The 22,040-nt window shown below is 35.9% G+C and overlaps 1 protein-coding gene across 4 annotated transcripts in view; it reads right to left on the bottom strand.

Moving 5' to 3' along the window:
- Positions 1-3,456: 3,456 nt before the first annotated feature.
- UBR1 (ubiquitin protein ligase E3 component n-recognin 1) overlaps positions 3,457-22,040 on the bottom strand; it is a 77,806-nt gene continuing 59,222 nt past the window's right edge. For 2 of the 4 annotated variants that reach the window (XM_082317916.1, XM_082317917.1), the window contains exons 32-46: positions 21,589-21,686; positions 20,833-20,926; positions 19,332-19,480; positions 16,870-16,925; positions 16,458-16,554; positions 15,628-15,695; positions 14,573-14,723; positions 13,740-13,827; positions 11,894-12,027; positions 10,534-10,642; positions 8,640-8,696; positions 8,068-8,145; positions 7,254-7,424; positions 6,961-7,062; positions 3,457-6,468 (exon numbers count right to left, since the gene is read on the bottom strand). In XM_082317916.1, coding sequence (XP_082174042.1) covers positions 6,327-6,468; positions 6,961-7,062; positions 7,254-7,424; positions 8,068-8,145; positions 8,640-8,696; positions 10,534-10,642; positions 11,894-12,027; positions 13,740-13,827; positions 14,573-14,723; positions 15,628-15,695; positions 16,458-16,554; positions 16,870-16,925; positions 19,332-19,480; positions 20,833-20,926; positions 21,589-21,686 — 1,594 coding nt within the window. In that variant the 3' untranslated portion in view covers positions 3,457-6,326. Of the gene's footprint in view, positions 6,469-6,960; positions 7,063-7,253; positions 7,425-8,067; positions 8,146-8,639; positions 8,697-10,533; positions 10,643-11,893; positions 12,028-13,739; positions 13,828-14,572; positions 14,724-15,627; positions 15,696-16,457; positions 16,555-16,869; positions 16,926-19,331; positions 19,481-20,832; positions 20,927-21,588; positions 21,687-22,040 lie in introns of those variants that run through there. The other 2 variants (XM_082317915.1, XM_082317918.1) reach the window with 2 other exon arrangements.

The raw sequence follows: 22,040 nt of genomic DNA, 5'->3' as shown, positions 1-22,040 counted from the left end.
GATTGCTCAATAACCAAAAGGTGTAAGATAATAAGAAATAACTCGGAGAAAACTAGAAATTATTTCTGTAGATTTGTTTCATTAGGAAAAGTTGAATCAAGAGGACTAGGAATATGCAAAGTTTAAAAAATAAAATCATTTTTAAAAAGTGAGGAATGGTTCAGCAAGATGAAAATGGTTGTAAAACAGGAAATAAGAGCATAAAAAAAAAAAAAAAGAAGGAAATCTTACTCTGTATGTTAGGAAATATTTCCTAATGGCAAAATTCATTTAACTGTACAAGCAGATGAAACCTGATATTTCGCACCATTTAAAAATCTCTCTAGGTCAACTATTTATCTTGCAGAATTCCAAGAGCCATGAGCTTACTCTTTTGATAACTCTCTAGTCAAGGTCCCTGTATGATGGATTTGTCAAGAATCTGCTCTGAAAAATAGATTTGTAAGAAAGAGGTGAACTAAAGTGATCATCCGGCCTGAGCGTCTCTGTAAAGACAAAGAAACTTCATGCAGTAGTTGCTGTAAAACATTAGCGTGAAGAGCAGAGGTATAACTGTCCAGTTACCCGTTTTCCCTGCCCCCCCCCCCAAGCTCATTTACTTTCATATGAAGAGATCACGTTTTACCATAAAAGACTAGGTAATATGTGGCAAGCTAACCTTTGTCTCTCAGCCAGCTGCCCAAAACTGCAGCAGCAGCTAGCGATGTGATCGCTTGTGAAGTCAACTAAGTACCAGCAGACATTTCACAGGGAACAGCCATTGCCTCGACCGTTACCAGTAATTACTTAGCCATTAGATTGTTCGTTTCTATCCTGGATAGGCATTCAGAGTCCCCATTGATACAGATACACTACAAAAAGATGACAGCTCATTTCACAGTAATCAGGATAAAATTCACTTTTTTAAAGAAATGCTTTCTTCTTTGCTTTGTACGTATTAGTTTCCTCAGACAGCAGAAGTGCACCCTACATACCTAGCTTGCTTTACAGCCACTGGATCAAGAAAACAAACTGAGGTAGCAGCACAGACTCCATCTTTAACTCCCTGTAATTTATAAAGACAAAGATGGCATTAGCAAGCCAAGCCTTTAAGCCGGAGCATCTGCTCAGATACAGAAATAAATACGATTTGGGGGACACTTCTTATCCTATTTGTTATTAATGCGTAATCCAGTCAGAATTAATAACAATACATTTGTGCAACAGCAACTTCCAGAGTAAGGAACTCACCTATGCATAAAACTATCTTCTTTATGAAGTTCTTCATTAAAAAACAAACAAACAAACAAAAACAACAAAAAACAAAACAAACACAACATTTTAACGTTCACTTTCTGGTGAAGGCACTATGACAGTTCCTGTAGAAATTGCAATTATGATGCTCTTCCTTTAGAGCTTTCTGATTACCACTGAAAACACTTACTCTACATTGACCATAAGGAAAAAATAATTAATAAGAAATATACAAGCACAGCACATTTAGAGTTTCATTTATGTTAAAAAAAATGAACACAGCACACTTCCTTAGAAGCTAGAAACCTCCCTTCTGCAAACTGATTTTTTTTTAAATCGCATACAATCATACAGTTCTCTACAACAGAAGAGTCATGATATTTAAAATCTTACAAATCATTTGGTACACACGTGCTTTGTATCAGTGTCCCACTATGGGAGCACTTCAGACTCTGCATGCGGTCCCCTGTCGCTTGGCAAAGGACCACCAAGGTGTGACGCTCATGGGACACCGGGAGAGTCCTGATGAGGTGAGCGTCACTTCAGTGGGTGATCTCCTCCTGCTCCTCTGTCACCTAACGGAGGCAGACTGCCTTGGAGTACGTAAATCGACTTGCTCAATGAAGTTCTGTATAACTCTGAATTGGGAAAATAAATATTCCTACATCTTCTGCAGTATCATGAGATTGAGATACATTGGTTTTGCCACTTTTAGTAAAGGTCAGCATGATTCACAGAAAGAAAAATGGAATGAAAGAAGATTGGAGGTTTTTTGCCATCTAGAGTGGATTACTCCTCAGGCTGCCATGGCACGTTCAGCATAACCTGCAAGCAGAAACTCTGGTACGTTCGGATGACCTCTCTCCAAGCGCTAGCCTGTTATCTCAATACTTGTACCCAAAGAGGCTAATACTGTGTTTCAGCCACTATTAAGAGGAAGGAGACAGAAGGTTCTGCAGTCTGCTGAAAAAGACTAACCACAGATGTTCACAAATACAGCAAGGACTTGAAACTATCACGAAATCCACAGTCCCACTACCTGCTTCACAACATTTCACTGAGGCTCATTCCCTCAAGCACGAAGCCCCGAAACCTCCTAAAATTAAGTCTGATGGATTCCAAGTTGTTTGACAACCTGTAATTAAATGGCACAAACTATACTCCTTTTTTTGACACTGATCTCATGAACAATAGTCACACAGAAATAAGAAGAAAACTCAGGTCCAGTTTTAATATTTCATGTTTAACTTTATACCTGGTTTGCTCTTACTCACCATTACACAAAATAATGTATATAATCCCTTTGAATTTCAGCTCACTCTCCTTCAACGCACGTTTCCTTTACACAGCTTCTCTTTCATGTACGCTTTCAACCATGCTGAATGTAAGTTTAGAGAAATGTAGCTAGGATGAGAAATAACTGGGTTTGAAAGACTTGCACAGGAGTGGATTTTCATTATTTATCCATTTGTTTTCTATATCAAACCCTAAATTTAGCCTACCTGCAAAACATAGATAAAAAACAAATAAAAGAAATTGTGCCACAGAAATGAAACAACTTTCATTTTGAAGAAAGTATCTTTGAAGCTCTTGTCAAGTAACAGGTTAAAAGAATCTGAGTAACAAACTTAGATACTGTATCATGCATCCGACTAGTTTACAGTGGAGATTATTCAAGGATATTGTCTAGAAAACAGAGTGGATTTCAACCATAAAGCAAAACAAGTGATGGCCAAAATCCTCCTCTGTATAACTTTGTACATTGCACCTTGAGATTCTTACAACACAAGAAATGGCGCTGTGGCTTTTTTCCTCCCCGCCCCTAATGAACGCGCTTCTTGTTCCAAAGTTCTTCAGAACATTTTTGCTAGTAGACTTTAATCTTTTTACCTTTACCCTTTTACCTTTTCAAGAATTGGTTCTTAAAAAAAAAGCATTTGCTTTACTAAGAATAAGCACAGAGAGCAACACTATTAACACCCAAACTCCGTAAGCTTAATGCCCGAAGCTACACCAAAGCAGTGAGAAAGTGATGACAGCCAGCAGCTTGTGACACAAAAAGGGGCAAGAAGTCCTGGCCGCTTCTATGATTTCTGTAATAAAACACTTTTTTTTTTTTTTTTTTTTAATACGTATCACACAGAACATTAGACAAACACCACAAACTTTCCCTTTCTAGAGGTGAAGTATCAGACAGACAGTACAGCCAGTTCTTCCTTGAGAAGCTACAAAACCAGAATCACTCGGCGAATCAGTTTAAGGACATCTAAATATTAAATTCTGTACTTAAGACTTCTTTTTCAAATTGAGGTAGACACTGCAGGAATTTGCATCTGTAAAACACCAGGACAAGTTTCAAGTGGAATATTTCTTTAAATAAGAAAAAGCATGCCACCATTACTAACTGGTACTAGGATGATACAGACTACAGGGGTAACTGGTTTTGTTTACCAACCTTTTACTAGCTCTTCCCCTTTTCCATACTGACAAACGCTGCTATAATGCTCTTGTAAAATGAACTGTGAAGTGCCAAAGCACCTCCAAATAAAAATTGAATAATCTATGAGAAGTTACTTTATTTCCTTTTTTTAAATATACATATACAAGATATTTTATTTCAAAAGCACAAGAACATTATACAAGTTTCAAATTTACATTTTTGCAATTAAAGATACCAATATGTGCATTACCAAATAACTTCTTCTGTCAGCTTGGATGGAACAGAGATCAGTGGCATAAGCGTCTTGCGATCACTAAATACAGATTATACTCACAGTGAACAAAACTGCATAGTAATTTATGAAATGAAAGATGACCACGCTAGTCAGTGAATGATATGGGAGCCCATTTGCTAAATTAGTATGTGCAAACGTACAGAAAGATGCAACTTTCCTCTCCCACTTCCTCAGCTACAAAAAGATTTCTAGAGCTTTAAACATGAGCTCACCTGCCCAGACCAGCTCCTGTCCTTATATACTACAGTTCAGACAGAAAACGAAATAAAGTGATCTCACTGCGTATTTGATAACGGAATTTTTGTATCAGTGAAGTGCAAGGTAACTGAAAGTTTTTGATAAGTGAATAGGTAAATATCAGAAGGACACAGTAAGTGAATACGGTTTTGGTATCAATGCATTTGCTAGTCTTAATCCAATATTTTTGTTGGTAAGAAGTTTTTTTTATGACCTTAGAAATCGCCAGTGCATGCAAGTTTTCATGAGAACTCTTCTTCTAAATTCAGTATGCATTTCAAATACATTTTAGAAAAGACGAACAGAATTAATGTTTGTCTTTAAAGAGTCTCTTATTCAGGCTTAAAATTTTAAAGAATTAAAATGAGGAGAGTGGTCTTAATTGGAAGAAACAGAATATCTGAAAAATACACCAAAGCCAACTATTTATATCACCAGGGAAGGATTATAGCAAAAGTTATAAAAAAGTATTTGAAATCAGAATAATATTTGGGTTCACTGGTATTCCATTTTTAGATGAGTTACGGTGCTGTTCAGTGCACTCATACGTACTCTAAAAACTTTTAAAAAACCCAGGAGAACAATGATATTTAAATCTAAATCATTTGTGATTTTACTATCTCTCATACAATCAGTAGGGGGTAAAAAAACAAACAAACAAAGAACAAAAAAACACCAAAAATAAATCATACAAAACCACGCTCTCAGACATTAATTTGAAAACCTCCCCTTGCAAGCCTTATTAAAATGACACAAAAGAATCCAAATAGCAAAGAGGCGGGGAAATTTAGAGTATTGACAACTTCAAACTTTCACACAGAAATGGGATTTCCTGGGAACGCATTTTTACTCGTCATATTACAAATTCTCTCATGTATATTATGGTTGAAATTCAGAAAATGGAACAACAAACATTTAGAACCGAAGCACAATCACATATCATTGAGAGAGAGAGTTCAATCACGATGTGCTATAAACTACTGAAGGGCAAAGACACAGATTTAGCCACCTTTTTTTCCCCTTTTCTGCTCTAACTGCCACTGAACCACTGAACATGCCCCCCAAACCACACAATTTCACTTATGCAGGCAGGGCTCCAAACAATAGTGACAGAGGATGAAGAGTGGAAAATTCCTCAAATATGGACAAACTTCTTTCTGATTCTACAACATGCTGCTTTGGGGCCTTGATTTTAGTCCAGTGATAGCTTTGAATGTCTTCTACTTTACTGAAGTCTCTGGCTCTTGCGTAACTTGCAGAGCTGCACTACAACTGCGTAACAGTATTTTCATGTTTGGTTCTCAGGGAAAATCTCAGAAGACAAGCTGTAAAAGAAGTAAAACTAACCACAACCTAGCCAAATGGTGTAGCCCTAGACCTCTTAGGATATACAACGTTAATAGAGGACAAATGCATTAGATAAAGTGCAGTTCTGGCAATGCAAAAAGCACGGACTTTATTTTTTGATGCAACAAGCAAGATGGTAATTCTCCCGTGCGCTTTCTATCCCACACTTCTTTAAAGAGTTCATTAATGAAAACTCTTCATTAAATACCAGGATATAGCCAAATGCAGGCTTTTTCTGTACAACTTAATGTTTGGTGTACCTGTTGCTACAGATTACTAAAGGCCTGGCACCACTTCCACTCCAATATCATGCCACAGATCTTGACCTATGTAAAGGCTTCACTAAGCTTGGGAAAAGAACCCAGGAAAAAAGTAAAGGAGGCTCTTCCATAGCAACACCATTTAGGTATATTCTCGAGGCACGGAAGAGACAGAAATGTGGTATATGCCCCAAAGTACAGCATTTGGGAAGCTGTACTCGTCAAAACATGTGAAACAATTACAACTTCTCAAAAAAGTGGAAATATTTCTGGACCTGAATGTTCAGTAATAATTATGTAACATGGTTTTCCTTTTTGAGGAAAAAAAAAAAAGAGCAAAACATATATGACGTGAGATTCTGTTTCAATGTATCAGTAATACATCCAACTTAGAGAATCCATCAATTGTGTCTGAACTACAGAATCCACTTGCGAGTAGGTTATTTACTGCCACCCTCCTTTCCTTTTCCAAAGCACTGCCAAAGGTAAGAGTTTTCACTAAAAATCAAGAGACTCAGAGCAGTTGCCAGTTGAATCCAAAGAAGATCTGATTCGTTTCTTGGCTCCTGGCAATCTCCTCTATGATGCAGTGTTGCTGCCATAGCAGATGGAGCTTCCGGTAACGCTCCCGACATAAGTGCAGGGGATTGCCTCTTCTTCATAGAAGAAAAAAGGAGAATAAGCAATAAGCATATCAGAATAGCAACTGACAAACTGTTCCATTAATAGTCTAGCATTAACACTCTTAATGATAGTCAGAAAATATTAAATAGTTGTGTGAACACCAATTCCAACAAGTCTACTGGAAATTAAAAAGATTCTACGTGAGCCAAGCAATGACTGCCATTTCCAAGATGACATTTCAGCAATGGCAGCTGTTGCACATTTCTGATGAAAAGTATACAAAGTATTATTGAGAAAAGTAATAAAAGTTTAACACTATGAAAAAAGTGTATTTTCCATTATGAATGACCCATTGACGACTGGAAACTGCCATCAGGGATTTGAAGTTAAACAAGGTCACCAGGCTAAGATACATATTACAGTGCTGTACATGCTAGCAGGAAGAACATGTTGTCTAATGGGTATAAGAAAGATAGATACCAAAATGGAAATGTGGAAAGAAAGTCAGTCAAACATTTACTTACTTCAAACCTGGATCTGTTTCTCCATATTCATCCAAGTAAGGAGCAGGATATAAGCAGCCCCTGGTTTTACCTTCAATGAGGACAACTTTGCATTCCCTGATTCTTAAAGAAAAAATAGCTACATTTAAAATACAAGACAACTCCCAGCAGGTTCTTAACTTGTTGGTGAGCTATATCTTAGGTCAAAGCAATGTTTCTTCATCTCAGACAAAAAAAGAATCAAGTGCTTTGACAATGTTGTTGAAGTATTTCTCCTTACTCTTTAACACGTTAAATTCTGGCTAGCTACTTACTTGAGAAACATACAGACTCCAGCTCCACACTGAAGAGCATGAGAAGTACAGGCTCCCAACTCCTCCCCATTCACCAGTTCCTGACAGCAAGTATTCTGGGAACACAACATAGCCCCACAGAATAAACACAATACTGGATGTTTTTGTTCATCATCAGAAGACCGTGGGCATCTGGAAGAAGCGTAACCAGAACGTTACTGCAGGAATTAAAACTTTAAAAGAAATGTTAACTATGGATAATGTACCTTAAAAAAACAACAACAAACCCCCCAACCCACAAACAAAAACCTAAGACATACTATGTCGTAATCATATTTCACATATCTGCCTCCTTTTGCTATATTTTTACATTGCTTAAAATATTTTATCTGCAAGATATCTGCTTTGAGCAGGAGGCTGGACTAGATGATCTGCTGAAGTCCCTTCTAACCTGAATTATCCTATGATTCACTCTTCCTGGCATAAAACAGTGCCAACCTTCTGGGCTTGTTGTGTACAGTGCAAAAATAATTTTCAAGCTTATGGCCAAACCAAATGCACATTACGGTTGTGGAAAAATGACCAGCAGATTAAGCTATAATAATTTTATATGCTACCCTATCAAACACAAGTGACTTCATTTAGTAAGCTGTTGTGTTTCAGATTTAAAATGAACATGTGCTGGTATTGGCCAATATAACCATAACACTGCCTTCTCTTCTACAAAATAATTTCTGTACATAGTTTTAACACCAGTCACAATAACTGCAAGGATATAAAAGTGACTAAAAGTGACAAAACACCTAGGAAGACAACTAAATATGTCACATCTTACCTAAACTGAGAGGCTTGGTTCAGAAGGCAGCTATAGTCTTCAGGAAGCTCTATTAAACTATTTCTTTTCCTAGGATACCTGGGTAAGTGAAAAAGGACTATTATCAGAATAATAAAGATCGCAGCAAAGAACAGAATGGATAGCTATAAATTCCTGCTAAGCTTTCGGTCCTTTCTGTAAATTTCTGCAGTTCTAGAACAGTTCTTCAGTCCTAGAAGCCCAAGTAAGAGGCTCCACATGGGAGCTTCAGCATTTCTATATTCCAGCAAAGGTGATGAAATTAAATTTCATATGTAACCTACATGTATGAAGACACTTCATATTTCAGTTAGCTTTTGTTTTTTCCTAGAGTAAGCTAGATAACTCGTCTAACAACATCATACATTCTCAGTGAAGAGTCACTGCATGAGGAATAACACATTTCTCTTTAAATGGTTGTGTATTTTTAGTAGTAGAGCAGAAGGAAGAAAATAGAAGCACTCTAATTTGCCCACAACAAGCACTTCAGTCTTTCAACAGTTTTAAGTCAAAAAGAGAAGAAAAAACAACAATAACAACAAAACCAAATTTACCTTATTGCAATGCTTTTCCCCTTCAAACAACTTAACACCACGGGGTCAGCACACCACCTATTTCAAACAAACATTTGCAGATGACAGTGTTTGATAATAATAAACATTTAGGATCACTAAACTAAACTAGAAAGCAATAGGCAAACACGGAGCACAGATAAAGCATTGATAGTTCTAGCTACAACTTCACAAGGAGAAACAGCTATTCTTCACAGTTTTGCTTCAGGAAAAGAATTTAAGTTTGTATACAAGAGAAAAAACTATGTGAAAAACAATAACACTTAAAATTATCAAAATGCACATGAAAACACAGAGTTAAAAAATGCAAGCAGTCTTCAGACATATTCAAGTTCTCAAAGTGGGCTACAATACACAGCTCCTTTTGGAATATATCTGCTGAAAGCCACAGTGTAAGAAAATATCATACACTCTACTAGGAAAATATTTATTGCTTTTATTTAATAACCGTCACCCAATGGTTATTTTAGAATGCTTTATTGCATGTTGTGTGCTTGCTTAGAACCGCCAAATGTGTCCACCAAAACAATGGCAGATGTTGGCAAGTTGCTAAACAGAGGAATTGGTATGTCTAAGATACCTTTTAAGTTATTTCTACAAAAAGGAGGAGAAGAGAGAGAATTGTAGCAGATGGTCAATCTAGTAAGCTTCATTTAACACATTTCTCAACAATCATCAAATCTAGTCTTCTGAAATAAGATTCTTTAAAAAACATATGGGAACTTGCATGATGATTTGACAACTGTTACTATTACATTAAATATGTATCCTCCTACTTGAAACCTCTGTTTTTGACTGGGAGCACTACAACAGTTTTCTAATGTTCACAAGCACCTACCCTCTGTCTTTTCTTATAAGCACTGTTACGTCTTTGAGCAAACATGTAGGAACATATAAGACAAACTTATTTAATAATTTACTTGTGAAAATGCTATTAATTTATAAGTAATTACATATACTACAAATGCAATTAATAATAGTAAAATTGCATGTAGGGAATTGTTTAGGCCAGCTATGTGGACTGTAAGTTGGAGTCAACAGCTCAGAATGTCCCTAAATTGAAGGAATCTAGACAACAAAACAGAACAGAGGTTAAAAAAAAAAACCCAAAACCAACCAACCAAAAAAAAAAAAACAACCAAACCAAACAAACAAAAAAACCCAACAAACAACACAAAAAGCTAGCATGAGCCAGAGAATTCTGCCAAGAATCAGAAATAATAATGATGCAACCAAGTGCTCAAATGGTCACATTGAATACGTGGACACATTCTCCAACACAATGTAGCAGGCTTATTCTCAGAGTTGGGAGGAGGGCTGTCTGTTTATTTTAACTTGTGTTTTTGAATGGAGAATTTTACCAATTATTTCTTTACTGCTAGATTGCAATGTACATAATACTGAAATTGTACCTTTTAACCATTAAGCTAACTTCGACATTCATCAGTCTATTTTGGAAATCCAGAGAAGAAATAGTACAAAGCCTCACCCTGCTGGCAACCTAATTTTCCATATTCTCATTTTATAGCTCGTGTAATCAGCACTTTTGCTGTAGACAGATTAAAAATAGGCCAATGAACAGTAAGTGGCATACCATGCAAGCAAAGGTTTATGATTACTTCTTTCTGCATGAATGATTTCATGTAGGTCTGCAAGCACTAGTCCCGTAAACTGTTTAATGTCTGAATTACTATAAAATATAGATGTTTTATGTTTTTGAAATGCTTTCAGAGATTCAGGATACCTGTGCACATCAAACAAATGTTTAGAACTCTAGTATGAATTTGAGCTCAATCATTTATTAACAAATTTGATCCAGAATTCCCATAGAGCCATCACAACAGAAAAACGTGGCCTGTTGAGTCCCCATTAGTACCTTTGAAGCAGTGGATTTACTGTGTCCCAATATTCCTGGAAGAGCAGGAACAAATTGGTAGGTAGAGAGAGGTAACTACAAAGTGCCTTGAATTGCCCTTCTTCAGAAACTGCAAAAGAAAAAGAAAACATGAGCAACTGTTAAAGTGTTTCAGCTCTGCTGAATAGTTCACTCAAAACTAGAAATCTCCTGATCCCTTTTCCATTGAGTAACATGTATCTTACAGCTTCAGCATAGCTCCTAGCTAGTACAATTGGATGTAATTCCACTGACTTAATCAGAGCTATAATAATTTGCCTTAGCTGAGGATCTGCTTTAGGTTTAAATTATGTAATAATATATGTCAAATTTGTTAAGACAGGTATAAGTCACTGTAATAACAGAATTCCTTGCTTAAATTCCATTTCACTGCATAATATGTAACACATTAGTGCAGCAGACTTCTGTACTCAGAACATTTTAGCTTTTCACTATCCTTTTGGCCTGCAATGATATTAAATTTTGCTATGATCAAGTCAGTGCTAACACATTACATAAAGTTGGGCTAATTTAATCGTTTGCTGGGTGGTCGTTTATTGGCTCTGCTGCAGAAAATGGCATTGCTGATTCACAAGGAAGACTCCTGCCTATAGAACCTACAGTGCCAGACTAATGGTAAAGACAATAGCATATCCCAAAGTGCAGAGATTTTGACTCATATATCCTAATTAAATTCAAACTTAGTTCACAGTTTATATAAATCAATTTAAGATGCTATATTTTGTCTCAGTTGTTCATAGCAATTTTGGTCCTCCTTTCCAAATAGTTGATGAGTCTGTGTTTCACTGCATTTTGACAGAAGACAAAATACTTATTTTTGGGTTTAGCATCTGTAATGCATTAGGATCCTTTAACGAAGAGGTTTAAGTTTTATAATGTGCTTTATTTCTACTTGGCTCTGTTTTGCTGAATCCCTATGTCTTTAGCATTTACCTACATTGGTAACTGTAAAAAAAGGTTTGGTTTGTTTTGTTTTTTTAAATATACTCCAGGCTATTTCTCTGGTGATGTAATCTAAGCCCCTAGAATTATCCTTAAATCATAGAATCTTTGTATCCACAAATACTTACTATCAACACATCATTGATAAATCACATATTTGCACATACTCAGAAGTAAGTCTTTTCCATGCAAAGGCAGCCGAGGCAACTCAGCTTCTCATGCCTGCCCCGTCCTATAATAGGATTTCCTTTTCTTTCCAAGTCTTACTTTAATGTATTAACTATTGTTAAGTTATTGTGAACATTTAAAAATTCCATTCTTCCAAGAAAACAGTAAACAAAGTCAATATATATATATACATTTGCTTTCTCATATTTACCTTGTAGTAGTTCCTCAGGTGGAGAAACTCCCAGCAAATAATGAAAAAACAAAGCAGCACAACGAAGGTAAGGCATGATGCCTTTTTTAACACAATCCCACACAAGCCAGCCTGGAATATCCTGACTAAAGCAACTGTAATACACAAATGAGAAATAGCTGCAGTAGTTCACAGTGCAAATCCTTCTAGCACTTTCACATTTTGACTAACATTGGTAGAATGGCAGCTGTGTAGAAGCAACATTGATGTACCCCAAATTCTGTGTAACACGGCTACCAGCACCTAACTTCCAACTTCCCCTTTGCCTAAGGAATGAGTACTGAGTTTATGAAGAACACTTACATTAAGCCTTCAAATTATCTCAACTTATATTTTTCAGAATTATAAAAAAATAAATAGCCAATACACAGCTGTCCATCTCCAGATGTAACTCAAGATAACCTGATTTAAACTGTGCCATACAGCATCACACATAGAGCAACTGATTCTTACACTGGTTGTTTTTTACTACTGAAAGCCAGCAATTTTTTTGAAATGGTGTAACTTTTTCATTCAGTTGGTGTTTTGAATGCAATTCAAAAATGAGGGGGGAAAAAAAACCAAACAACAATAAATACTCTTCAGGAACAACAAAACCAACAAAATTAAACAATTAATACCTCATACTTCATTATGGAAGTCACAACAGTAACACTCAGATTGTTTAAAATAAAGCTATGCTAATACCATTTTTGACAAAAAAATACTGGAGTGATACTCAGTAATTATTCTTGTAGTTTGTGTGATATAAGCACTTAGTCTAAATTTCATAGTAAATTTAACTTACTTACAGTGTCCCTGTTTTCTAAAAATTTTAAACTTAGTTAAGTTCACATTTATGTGAACAGGATGTTCACATAAACGTTGACCAGGACCTGCTGAGGAACAACCTGTAAAGCTGTGTTATAACATCATAGACCATTGCAAAATTACAATGCAAGTTGTGCTGTTTAAGCACAGATAGGACAGAGTTGGAAGATGACAATGCATACACAAAAATTAAAACACTAGAAGTTTCAGAGCTGGGTTGCCTAAACTTTGGCATTTAATTCTGTACCTAGGCATCTGAGTACAGTGACCTGATTTTCCAAAACACACAGCACCTATGATTCTAAGCTCATGCCTCAGAAAAATTACTCCTATTATTTAAATACCAAATTTTAAATATTTAGAAATTTAGACTTAAAACTTTTAGACAAGTGGGTAGCATTGCCAATCCTTCAGAAACATATCTTTGCAGCTAGCCTTAGTGAAGATAAATCAAAGCAGAATTTGTAGAGGGTATATCCATATTTTCTAGTTTACTTCACACACACATACTGAAGTACTAAAGAGTCTGTAGCTATACCTATCAAAAAAGTCTGAAAAGATGGGCACTAATGCTCAAACAAATAAGCAGTTGTGTTTAGCTTTACACCTCTCGCCCTTTTATAGTAGAACCATTTCCTTCTTTCTGGCTTCCATCTATAATTGAGATATCTCAAAAAAAAAAAAAAAATCAAGGCAAAGAAAAAATAACTACTATAGTTAGAGGTTGTATTTCTCTCCAGTATGGACATTGGTATTTTTTCATCCTTAGACTAAGAATTTATTCTGTTGTCCACAAAAAGTAGCTATTTTAACTACAAGTGTTCCTTTCACCAGTTTCCTCTTTTTCAGCATTCAGGAGTATGGGAATAAAGCACAAGGCATTGTGCTAACTCCCCATACAAAATGGCTAATCCTGTTTTCTGTGTTGTTCAGGTCAACCTCTGTGGATTGCCATCTTTCTAGGAAAACACAATGCTATAACTGAACTGCTACTTACCCACTGGTGTACCGGCAAACTTCTCTACAGAGAGACTGTGCAGACCGTGCCTCCTCACTGTTGTCAGATGATCGAGTAGTAGGGGATTCTGCACACAAAAATATGAATCCCACTGTAAATGCACTTCATTTGTGACACAATTCTCTTTTTACATATACTGAAAACTACATGCTATTAGGAAGAATCAGGATTATTGCCTCACTGCTCATCCCCACATAAAAACCGCTTCCTTCCCTTAAACATTTGAAGTTATTGTCCTACAGAGATTAAGCTACAGGATTTTTTTTTTTTTTTTTTTTTTTTAATTCCTGCCATGCTGAAGAAAAAGGAAAGCGGTAGCTAGGAAGCCTGTAGGTTACTGACAGTTTTTAACAGAAGTGTGAAATACAGAGAAAAGTGAAATTCTCTCCTATCAGTTTATAGGATTCTGTACTTCAGCTCTGGGTATTTACTAGGTTGAAGGGTAAAGAAAAGTTTATTTCCCAAATCCATACTGTCACTGTGCAACTCAGAGTGCTGCTGCTGGGCAAAGCTTTGCTTCTCCTACAAAAGTGATGAGGGGACAGTTACCACTCTGGAATGACTGACTTGAGCAAGTACTGATATATCAATAACTATTTTGTTTTCTTAGGCTAAGCACACAGAAGTGGTATAATAAAATGCTCTGAAAATGATGTCGTGCTATTTATTTTTTTACCAGAAAAAAGTTACTACCTAGCACTGTCATTTATTATGAGGAAGTTTATACCTGTAAGATACTAATGATGTCCATCCATTATTTTTAAGAAATTATGTAAAAATGCCAGAGTAATCCAACCCAAATACAACTCTACCTGTTGCTGAAGAGATGACGATTTGTGTTATGTGTGCCAATGTTGTCAGATGGAAGAGGTAGAGGTGGTTATAGGCTGAACTAATTGATGAAGGTTGCAAGTCTACAGCATCCTGCCAGTACAAAGATGGAAAGGATAACACAACTCCCACCTACAGTGAAAGGGAAGGAACAAATATTAAAGTAACAGAAATTTGGTAATAGCTACATGGGTAACAGAAATTATATTCTCACTATATGTTTATATTTTATTTCTGTAGTCAATTTAAATATGTTCATTTGTCTTGCTGGTTTTAATTCACAAAGTGTAGAAAAAACTCATTGGAAAATATTAACCATCTGTGCCCCTCTAGCATGTACGAAATTCAGATATTGTTCCATTGTAATTGTCAGTTTAGAGATACACCAAGAAAGCTTGTTCAATTCCTAGAAAGCTCAATTTCTAAGACAAAACACAATGAAAAAAGTGAGAAGCGAGACCAAGCATTAGTTAGAAAGCCAACCAGGGCAAAACAGGGGTTATTTTCATGGGTTTGTTTGGGTTTTGTTGGCTTTTTTGTCGTGTGGTTTTTTGTTTGTTTGTTTTTTTTAACAGTAGAAGAAACTATAATACAGATTTGTATTAAGAACAGAAATAAGAGGCTAAGAAAAGTAAAGAAGGTAATGAGAGTGAATGGGAAGGAATCAGAAGGCATGAGAGACCTGTTGAGACAAAGAGAAAGTGAGGGAAACAAGCTCAGTGGGTGCATTTCTCAGGGTTTTTTTGAGGTTTGGTAGCAACAGAGGTGGTAAAAAGATGATTGAGATTGTAAGAATGAACTTCAGTAAGAGTGAGAGAGCAAAGACTTGAAAGCTAGAACAGCAGAACTAAAAATAAATAGTCATATATAGCAACCACATGTAATCATTTGCTTGTATGCAGTGCTCATGTATAATCATTTGACTCATGCAAGTGAACAGATAATGCAGGACTAGCTACATGGTAAAATACACAAAAATCCATGCTCCAAAAAAAAAAAAAAGTATTAATATGAAGAATAAAATGAACCTGCTTACCAAAACGTGGAACATATCTACTTCTAAGAGGGATGGAGTGTCCTCCACTTTAAAGTTCGGTAGAAGAACTACAGAATAAAGACATCAATTATGCATTTGGTATGTATTTTCTTCTTTTGGATTGAACTGCAATATCAGAATCTGATTTTAGAGCCTCTATCATTTGTGTTTTCACCAAAAAAATGTCCAAGTCTCCAAACTAAGGAAGCATCTATTTAGTCAACTGCTTACCACTTATTTAATTGATTGTGCATCTGTTTAGCTATGTCCGCATGCCCAACCAGCTCACAATTTTAATGAGACTATCTTCAAAATTCTGAGATAATAATCTTTATTTCTCCAGCTCTAATAAAGCACACACAGTGTTAAGGGTGAAGTCCACAAATGTACTTAGGCACTGCAACACTAGATGCCTCACAACCTAGCCCAATACAAAAGGCTCTACCACACCTAAGAGTTCCATCAAATAGAAGACAAGTCAAACAGTGGGATTCACAAAGGCCACCATGCTAACCTAATCAGTAAGAAACATGGAGAATAGCTATGTGTCTCAAACTAGCTCTCCCTGAGACCAAAATATCTTAAAGAAGGCTGCAAGCAGCCTTTTGAAAGTACTAAAAAGTACTTCAGTGATACAGGGCTGGGTTAACAGAATTATTGATTACTTAAATTCAAGCAATACTCCATGATTTCAGGCAACATTAGAGAAACTGAAGTTAGCACTGTTGTCAGTAGTCTAACCTTTGCTTCGATGCTGTATTAATGCATGTGACATTTTGCAATAGAAACTTCTGCAACACAAAAGGTAGTAAAGAAAAGGAATACAATACCTCCTAAAAGACGAATCAGATGTTTCTGAATCAGGACCTGTGGTGATGTTGTTCTCTGAGCAGCTGCAAACTGCACTAATGCTTTAAGGCCACTGTGCTAGAGCGCAAGAGAAAATGGTTGGACAGGAAAAAAGGAAAGATATAATAGTGAAATAAAGCTGTAAAAACATATCTACTTCTACAAACAGCAAACACATTGATAAGTGAATTTAATATGAGCTTCCATGTAAAAGTAGAAACATTATTATTCCGAAATGCTCTTTATGTTATCAATCCAAACATTGGGAGCTATCCCTCAACAGAGAATGATCTTGATGTTAGCAATTTCAACAGTTTTTTATATATGTGTGTGTATTTACATATATAAAAACTTTTTTGTTTAAAATGTATTGCATATCTTACTTGCCCATACCTGTCTATTTTGTAGAGATCCAAATAAAGGCTTGCCCTCTGTTTCCAGGAGGTTTTCTTAAAATTAAACACAGAAAAAATTAAGTTGCTTTGTTCTACAGGAACTAACATAACATTTCTGTTAGAATACACTTAGTCCAAGATTAATTTATTCTTAGTATATGCACTTCTTTTTAAAGCTCAGCTTCATTCTGATAGAATTCTCTTGAAAAATCTATCTTAAATGGTGCTGAATGTTTCCCAGAAAAACTGTTGTCAACAAGCTTTTTAAAAACATTTGGTTTTCAGATGTTGCTAACTAGGGATTTAAAGGAACACTGTTTCACATGAATGATGATAAGACATTCTATGGATTTAGTTGTATTTTCAATTACCCTTATACAATGCTCAAAAACATCAAGGTATCTTTACAGGGATGCTATACAGCCACCTTACCCTCAGATTTGCACTACCGCGTTTGACTGTAGTTTAACAAAAATATTTTGAAAACAAAATTCCCAAGCTGGAATACAATTCAGCTTTCCTCCCTGAGTGCATTGTTTCTGAAGGGATAATAAAGAGAAAACAAGCCAATAAAAACAAGAACCCAGATTAACACAATTGAGTAAAAAGGTACCAATTCAAATGCTTTTGTGCTTTAGTCACTTTTCAGAGATGAATCAGTACACTTCAAGATCTTGGAAATTTTTTTTTGTTGTTTTTTGTTGGGGTTTTTTTGGTTGGGAGGTTTTTGTTTGTCGTTATGGTTCTGGTTTTGGGGTTTTTATGGGTTGTGTTTTTGGGGGGAGGGGGGTTGGGTTTGTTTGTTTGTTTTTTTAAAGCACCTCTAACAAAAAATGAAAGTGTTTTAACTTAGCACTTTTGTACGTCAGTTTAACACACAACATGTGGAGTTGCTGAGGAAGCATGGGAAAAATCAGATTTGTGTTTTTAAGTGTCTGGCTTTATGCAATAAAGGCAATTCACATCCCTTGGGTCAACGATGCTTTGAACCTCCTCTAGAGACTCCACTAATACGAGTAGCTAAGGTTCCTTGTCTAGCCAGCTTGGCTACATGCCTGTTAAATGGTTTTAATAACGCGCCCTATGACTAGATTCAAAACCATACTAGAAGCTATGTAGGCAGTTTTGCTTTACAATTTCATGGAAGCCTGCTCTATTTGTAAACCAAAATGAACCCAAGCAAGTGGCATGGCCTAGGGTAGGTCAGACTGTCACAGTGGTCCCTCTGGTTTTATAATCTTAGCCTGGTAAGGAATCTGAATTTTCTACTTCTGACATATGCCTTCGATAACACATCTGTGATAACAGTTATTGCATAACAGTTATTGCTGGCAAATTCATCCCTGACAGCCACCAAAGTCTTTTTTTAGATACCAAATGAAAACAATCTGCTCAGCATTAAGTGCATTAATGTTAATAGAGCTGGGTGGCTTCCAGTCTGCTCAACCCATTTGAAAACTCTGATAAAATCCAACACTAAAAAGATGCAATCAGTTTTCATGACTATTCCTGCCTTATCAGAATATTCCCAATCCTCCTAAAAACCTTTTGAACTCTTGATACTCCAGCTGGGTCAAGTCCACTATAGATTTATGGTAGACTACACTTGTACCTCAACAGCTTCATCAAGAAAAAAATAGCATACTTGGCAAATCATATTTATGGAAATGTACAATTACATTCTCAATTCCTTCAGCATGCATTTCAGACTTTTCTCTTGCCTCTCTCCCTGCCTGGAAGCCACGACAGATTTATCTACAGCTTCATGTTTGTAACACAAACTTCTTTGTGTATATAGTACAGAAATGAAAGGAGACTGACTGCTAAACAGGTACATTATCCCAAAAGGCAATAATTTTTATAGTAATTATTTTGCCTTCAAAAAGAGATTCATGCCAGAGAATTTTGGGGGGGTTTTTTGGTTTGTTTGTTTTTTTTTCTACCAGGTATCTGCTTAGCAATTTCAGAATACAAAAGACCATATTTCTTCTGCAAATTCCATGAGAATTCTTTAAGAATAGAGGTAAAAAGAAATAACGAGAGAAGGAGTACTATTTCATAGGTGTTAGATATTTAGCTGTGTAGGAGATGCCTGCAGGTCAATGACCTTTGGCAGCCTGAAGATACTCATTGAACATGCTTAATGTTACAATTAGTAACATGGAACATGACCACTCCCTGCTCTCTCAGATTAAACTCAATGTTGGCATTCCATACTGTATTTTATAAAGTACCATCTAACAAAACCATCTTATTATTTATATTGGATTATAGATTATTATTCTATTATTATATATGTAATTATATATAATATACATTCTTATACTGTTACATATTGCTCTTATTTACGTAGAACTATTATTATTATTATTAATACAATCAGATTGTATAAAATTATACAATCAAACAACTGTAAGATTTTCAAGTCATGGGAAGGAATTAACCCAAATTATGCTTTACCTATACACTGGATGGTAAAAGCACATGTGCTCCAGGTCATCATAGGAATCCGGTAATCAGCTTCATTTGGAGCAACTTTTAGCCCAACTCTATAAATGGTGGTGGCAAAGAGAATAAGCATCTCCTTGATACTGCTTGAGTATTTGGCTCTGCAAAAGCAAGCCAAGATAATTTCAGTCTGGATTATTAATAGCGCTTATTACTTACCAGTCAATCAATCACTAACAAAGTCTAAGTTATTTATGAAAGAATTATTGAATACAAAGGCCCTTTGTCTGTACAGAGAAGAAAAGTATTACTAGTTTCCAGTAGTGAACAAGTACCTTGACATAACGGGCTCTATAAATTGAGAGATTAAGAGCTGCCAGGCTAGAAGGCATCTATTTCTGTATACTGTATTATAATTCACATTCAAAAAATGCAAACATTTAAATCAAATTAAAATACAATGAAAAAAACAAATGTGAGTAAGCAAGTGTGATACATTTTGACTCCAGCACTTATAATTACATCTCATAAGGCACTAAAAATGGAAAGAAAGACATTTCAAATGTGTTTTAGAACACATTTTTTAGCATTTAAGCGCCTTTCAACTGACGTTGGGTTAGTTTATGTAAATGCAGTTATATGCAGAAAAGTGCATAGGCAAAAACATGTACAGTTTTAATGGCTTGTGTTTTTTCCAGAGTCATACACAGAATTTCGTAACAGAAATATATGACATTCATATTAGTTCTCCAAATCTCTACAGCCAAAACAATTGTACCACGAAGTCTGGGGTTTAGCCAGGCGTATACTTATACACCACATTGTTTAAGTCCAAACTATAGAATCTTTCCCATGGACATCAGTTATCAAGAAAGAATTTGATTCAACTCTCTGATGACATTTTTACAAATAGCAGATACATATAAGTACTTTGCATAACTATGATGTCAGTCAGAAGCAGCAGAAGTAGAGTACTTATAGTGTGATCTAAAAAGAAGACAAGACAGCTGAGTACACTTGAAAAGCATCTATCCATTCATTCTGTTGTAGTGGGAGAGCACTTCTGCCCACTGGAATAGAAACAGATAACACAGCCCTATTCCTTTGAGTAATCTGTATTACATTATCACATGCAAAACCAAGTGAAATCTATCCCTGAAACAGACATATAGCAGGAAAATTAAGGCAGACAGACATTAAATAACTTGCCTAGAGGCACAGGAAGTGACCCAAATCACTGGAATTATGGATTAGAAGATTCCAGACTCCTAGCTTTGTACCAAGAACATAAGAACTACCAGACTGGACCAAGAGGTCCATCTAGCTCTGTATAGATCTGATAGTCAGTGAATGCTTAAGGAAAAGTGTAAGTAAGCCCATAGTCATAGCCTGTAAGCTACATAATCAGACCAAACAAATCACATGCCTTTCCTTCAATACAAATCCTCAAGTATACCTAGGTTATTTTAGGGAGAATTAACATAATGCAGAGAGCATTTCCAGTAACACTTACGAGGACTGAACACCAAAACTAAGGATAGAATGGAATTCCAAAGCAGAGTTCCCCATTCCCTTGTTGGCAAAAGCTGGAAGATTTGGTTTCTCTCCTTCCAGAAAAAAAGAAAGAAAAGATCCACATTAAAAAACAAAGGAGTTACTACAGTTTTTACAGCAGTCTAACAGAAGTGAGACTTCTTTTTATTTTAAACTGGTTTGAAAATAATTCTAAACAGACCTCACCAGCCAGACTGTCTTCTAACCCTCCTCCTTAAGTAACATTTTCTTCTATTCCCAGAAATACGAGGATTAAAAATAGTGCTTTGTTGGCGAGGATAAGGAACTGTCCTGCATCGTAAGACTGCAAGGAATACGTTGATTCTCTGTACCTTCTGTTTTCTGAGCACTCATACATGTTTTTATTTTGGCCTTTTATAATTTAATTTCTCTCGTTTCTACTACATCACAGTCAATACAAAAGTTTAAATAACTCAGAATGTTAGTTGGTGGCTATCGTCTGCAAGTCTACATAATTTTCTTCTACAGGGAAGATGGAAAGAATTTAACAGAAACCAGAAAATTGGTGAGGGCACTGTGAAATCAAGACACCAGCTCAGAAAGGGCCATGAATTTATCCCCAGCTTTATTTGATACTGTCTTGATTGACAGAAAAATGTATTTTTTATTTGAAGTTTTCTGTTAGTATTAGTTAAAACATGTATTGGCATTATTAGATATCCCACAGAATAGCTTCAAAATTAAGATAACAAACCTTTAGCATTTTTCACACTGTAGCCCGATATCCTGACTGTGATAATCTCCAGCCACCTAGCCAGGGACAGAATTTGAGCTACTGCCTCTGCATCCTCACTGAAAACAGAAATAGAAATCAGGTTTTACTTTAAGATTCAAAGAATCACCTTATCTTTAAAAACAGAGGACACTGAGATCAAAACACATTAACTTAGTATTTGCACAGTTTTGCTGGCTTTGTAAATTTTGAGCAAACAGTACAAAATGAAGTGTTAGGCTAAATACTAGATCTATGTACTTTCTCATTTGATATCAGCATCTGATATCAGCTTTAAAAAAAAAAAAAAATTGACTGCCAAAAGCAGCATATTTGGCTGAATAGTCAATAAGGAGATATGCAGTCTTTTATACAGACTAGGAAGGTCAGGTCAGCCCGTTTTCCTTCCAAAAATTTGAAAAGCCAAACAGTCC

This window comes from Platalea leucorodia (genome assembly GCF_965183815.1).
Source record: "Platalea leucorodia genome assembly, chromosome: 7".
Lineage (NCBI taxonomy): Eukaryota > Metazoa > Chordata > Aves > Pelecaniformes > Threskiornithidae > Platalea > Platalea leucorodia.
The sequence above is the reverse complement of the archived record's forward strand: the minus strand, read 5'-3'. Positions and strand labels throughout refer to the sequence as shown.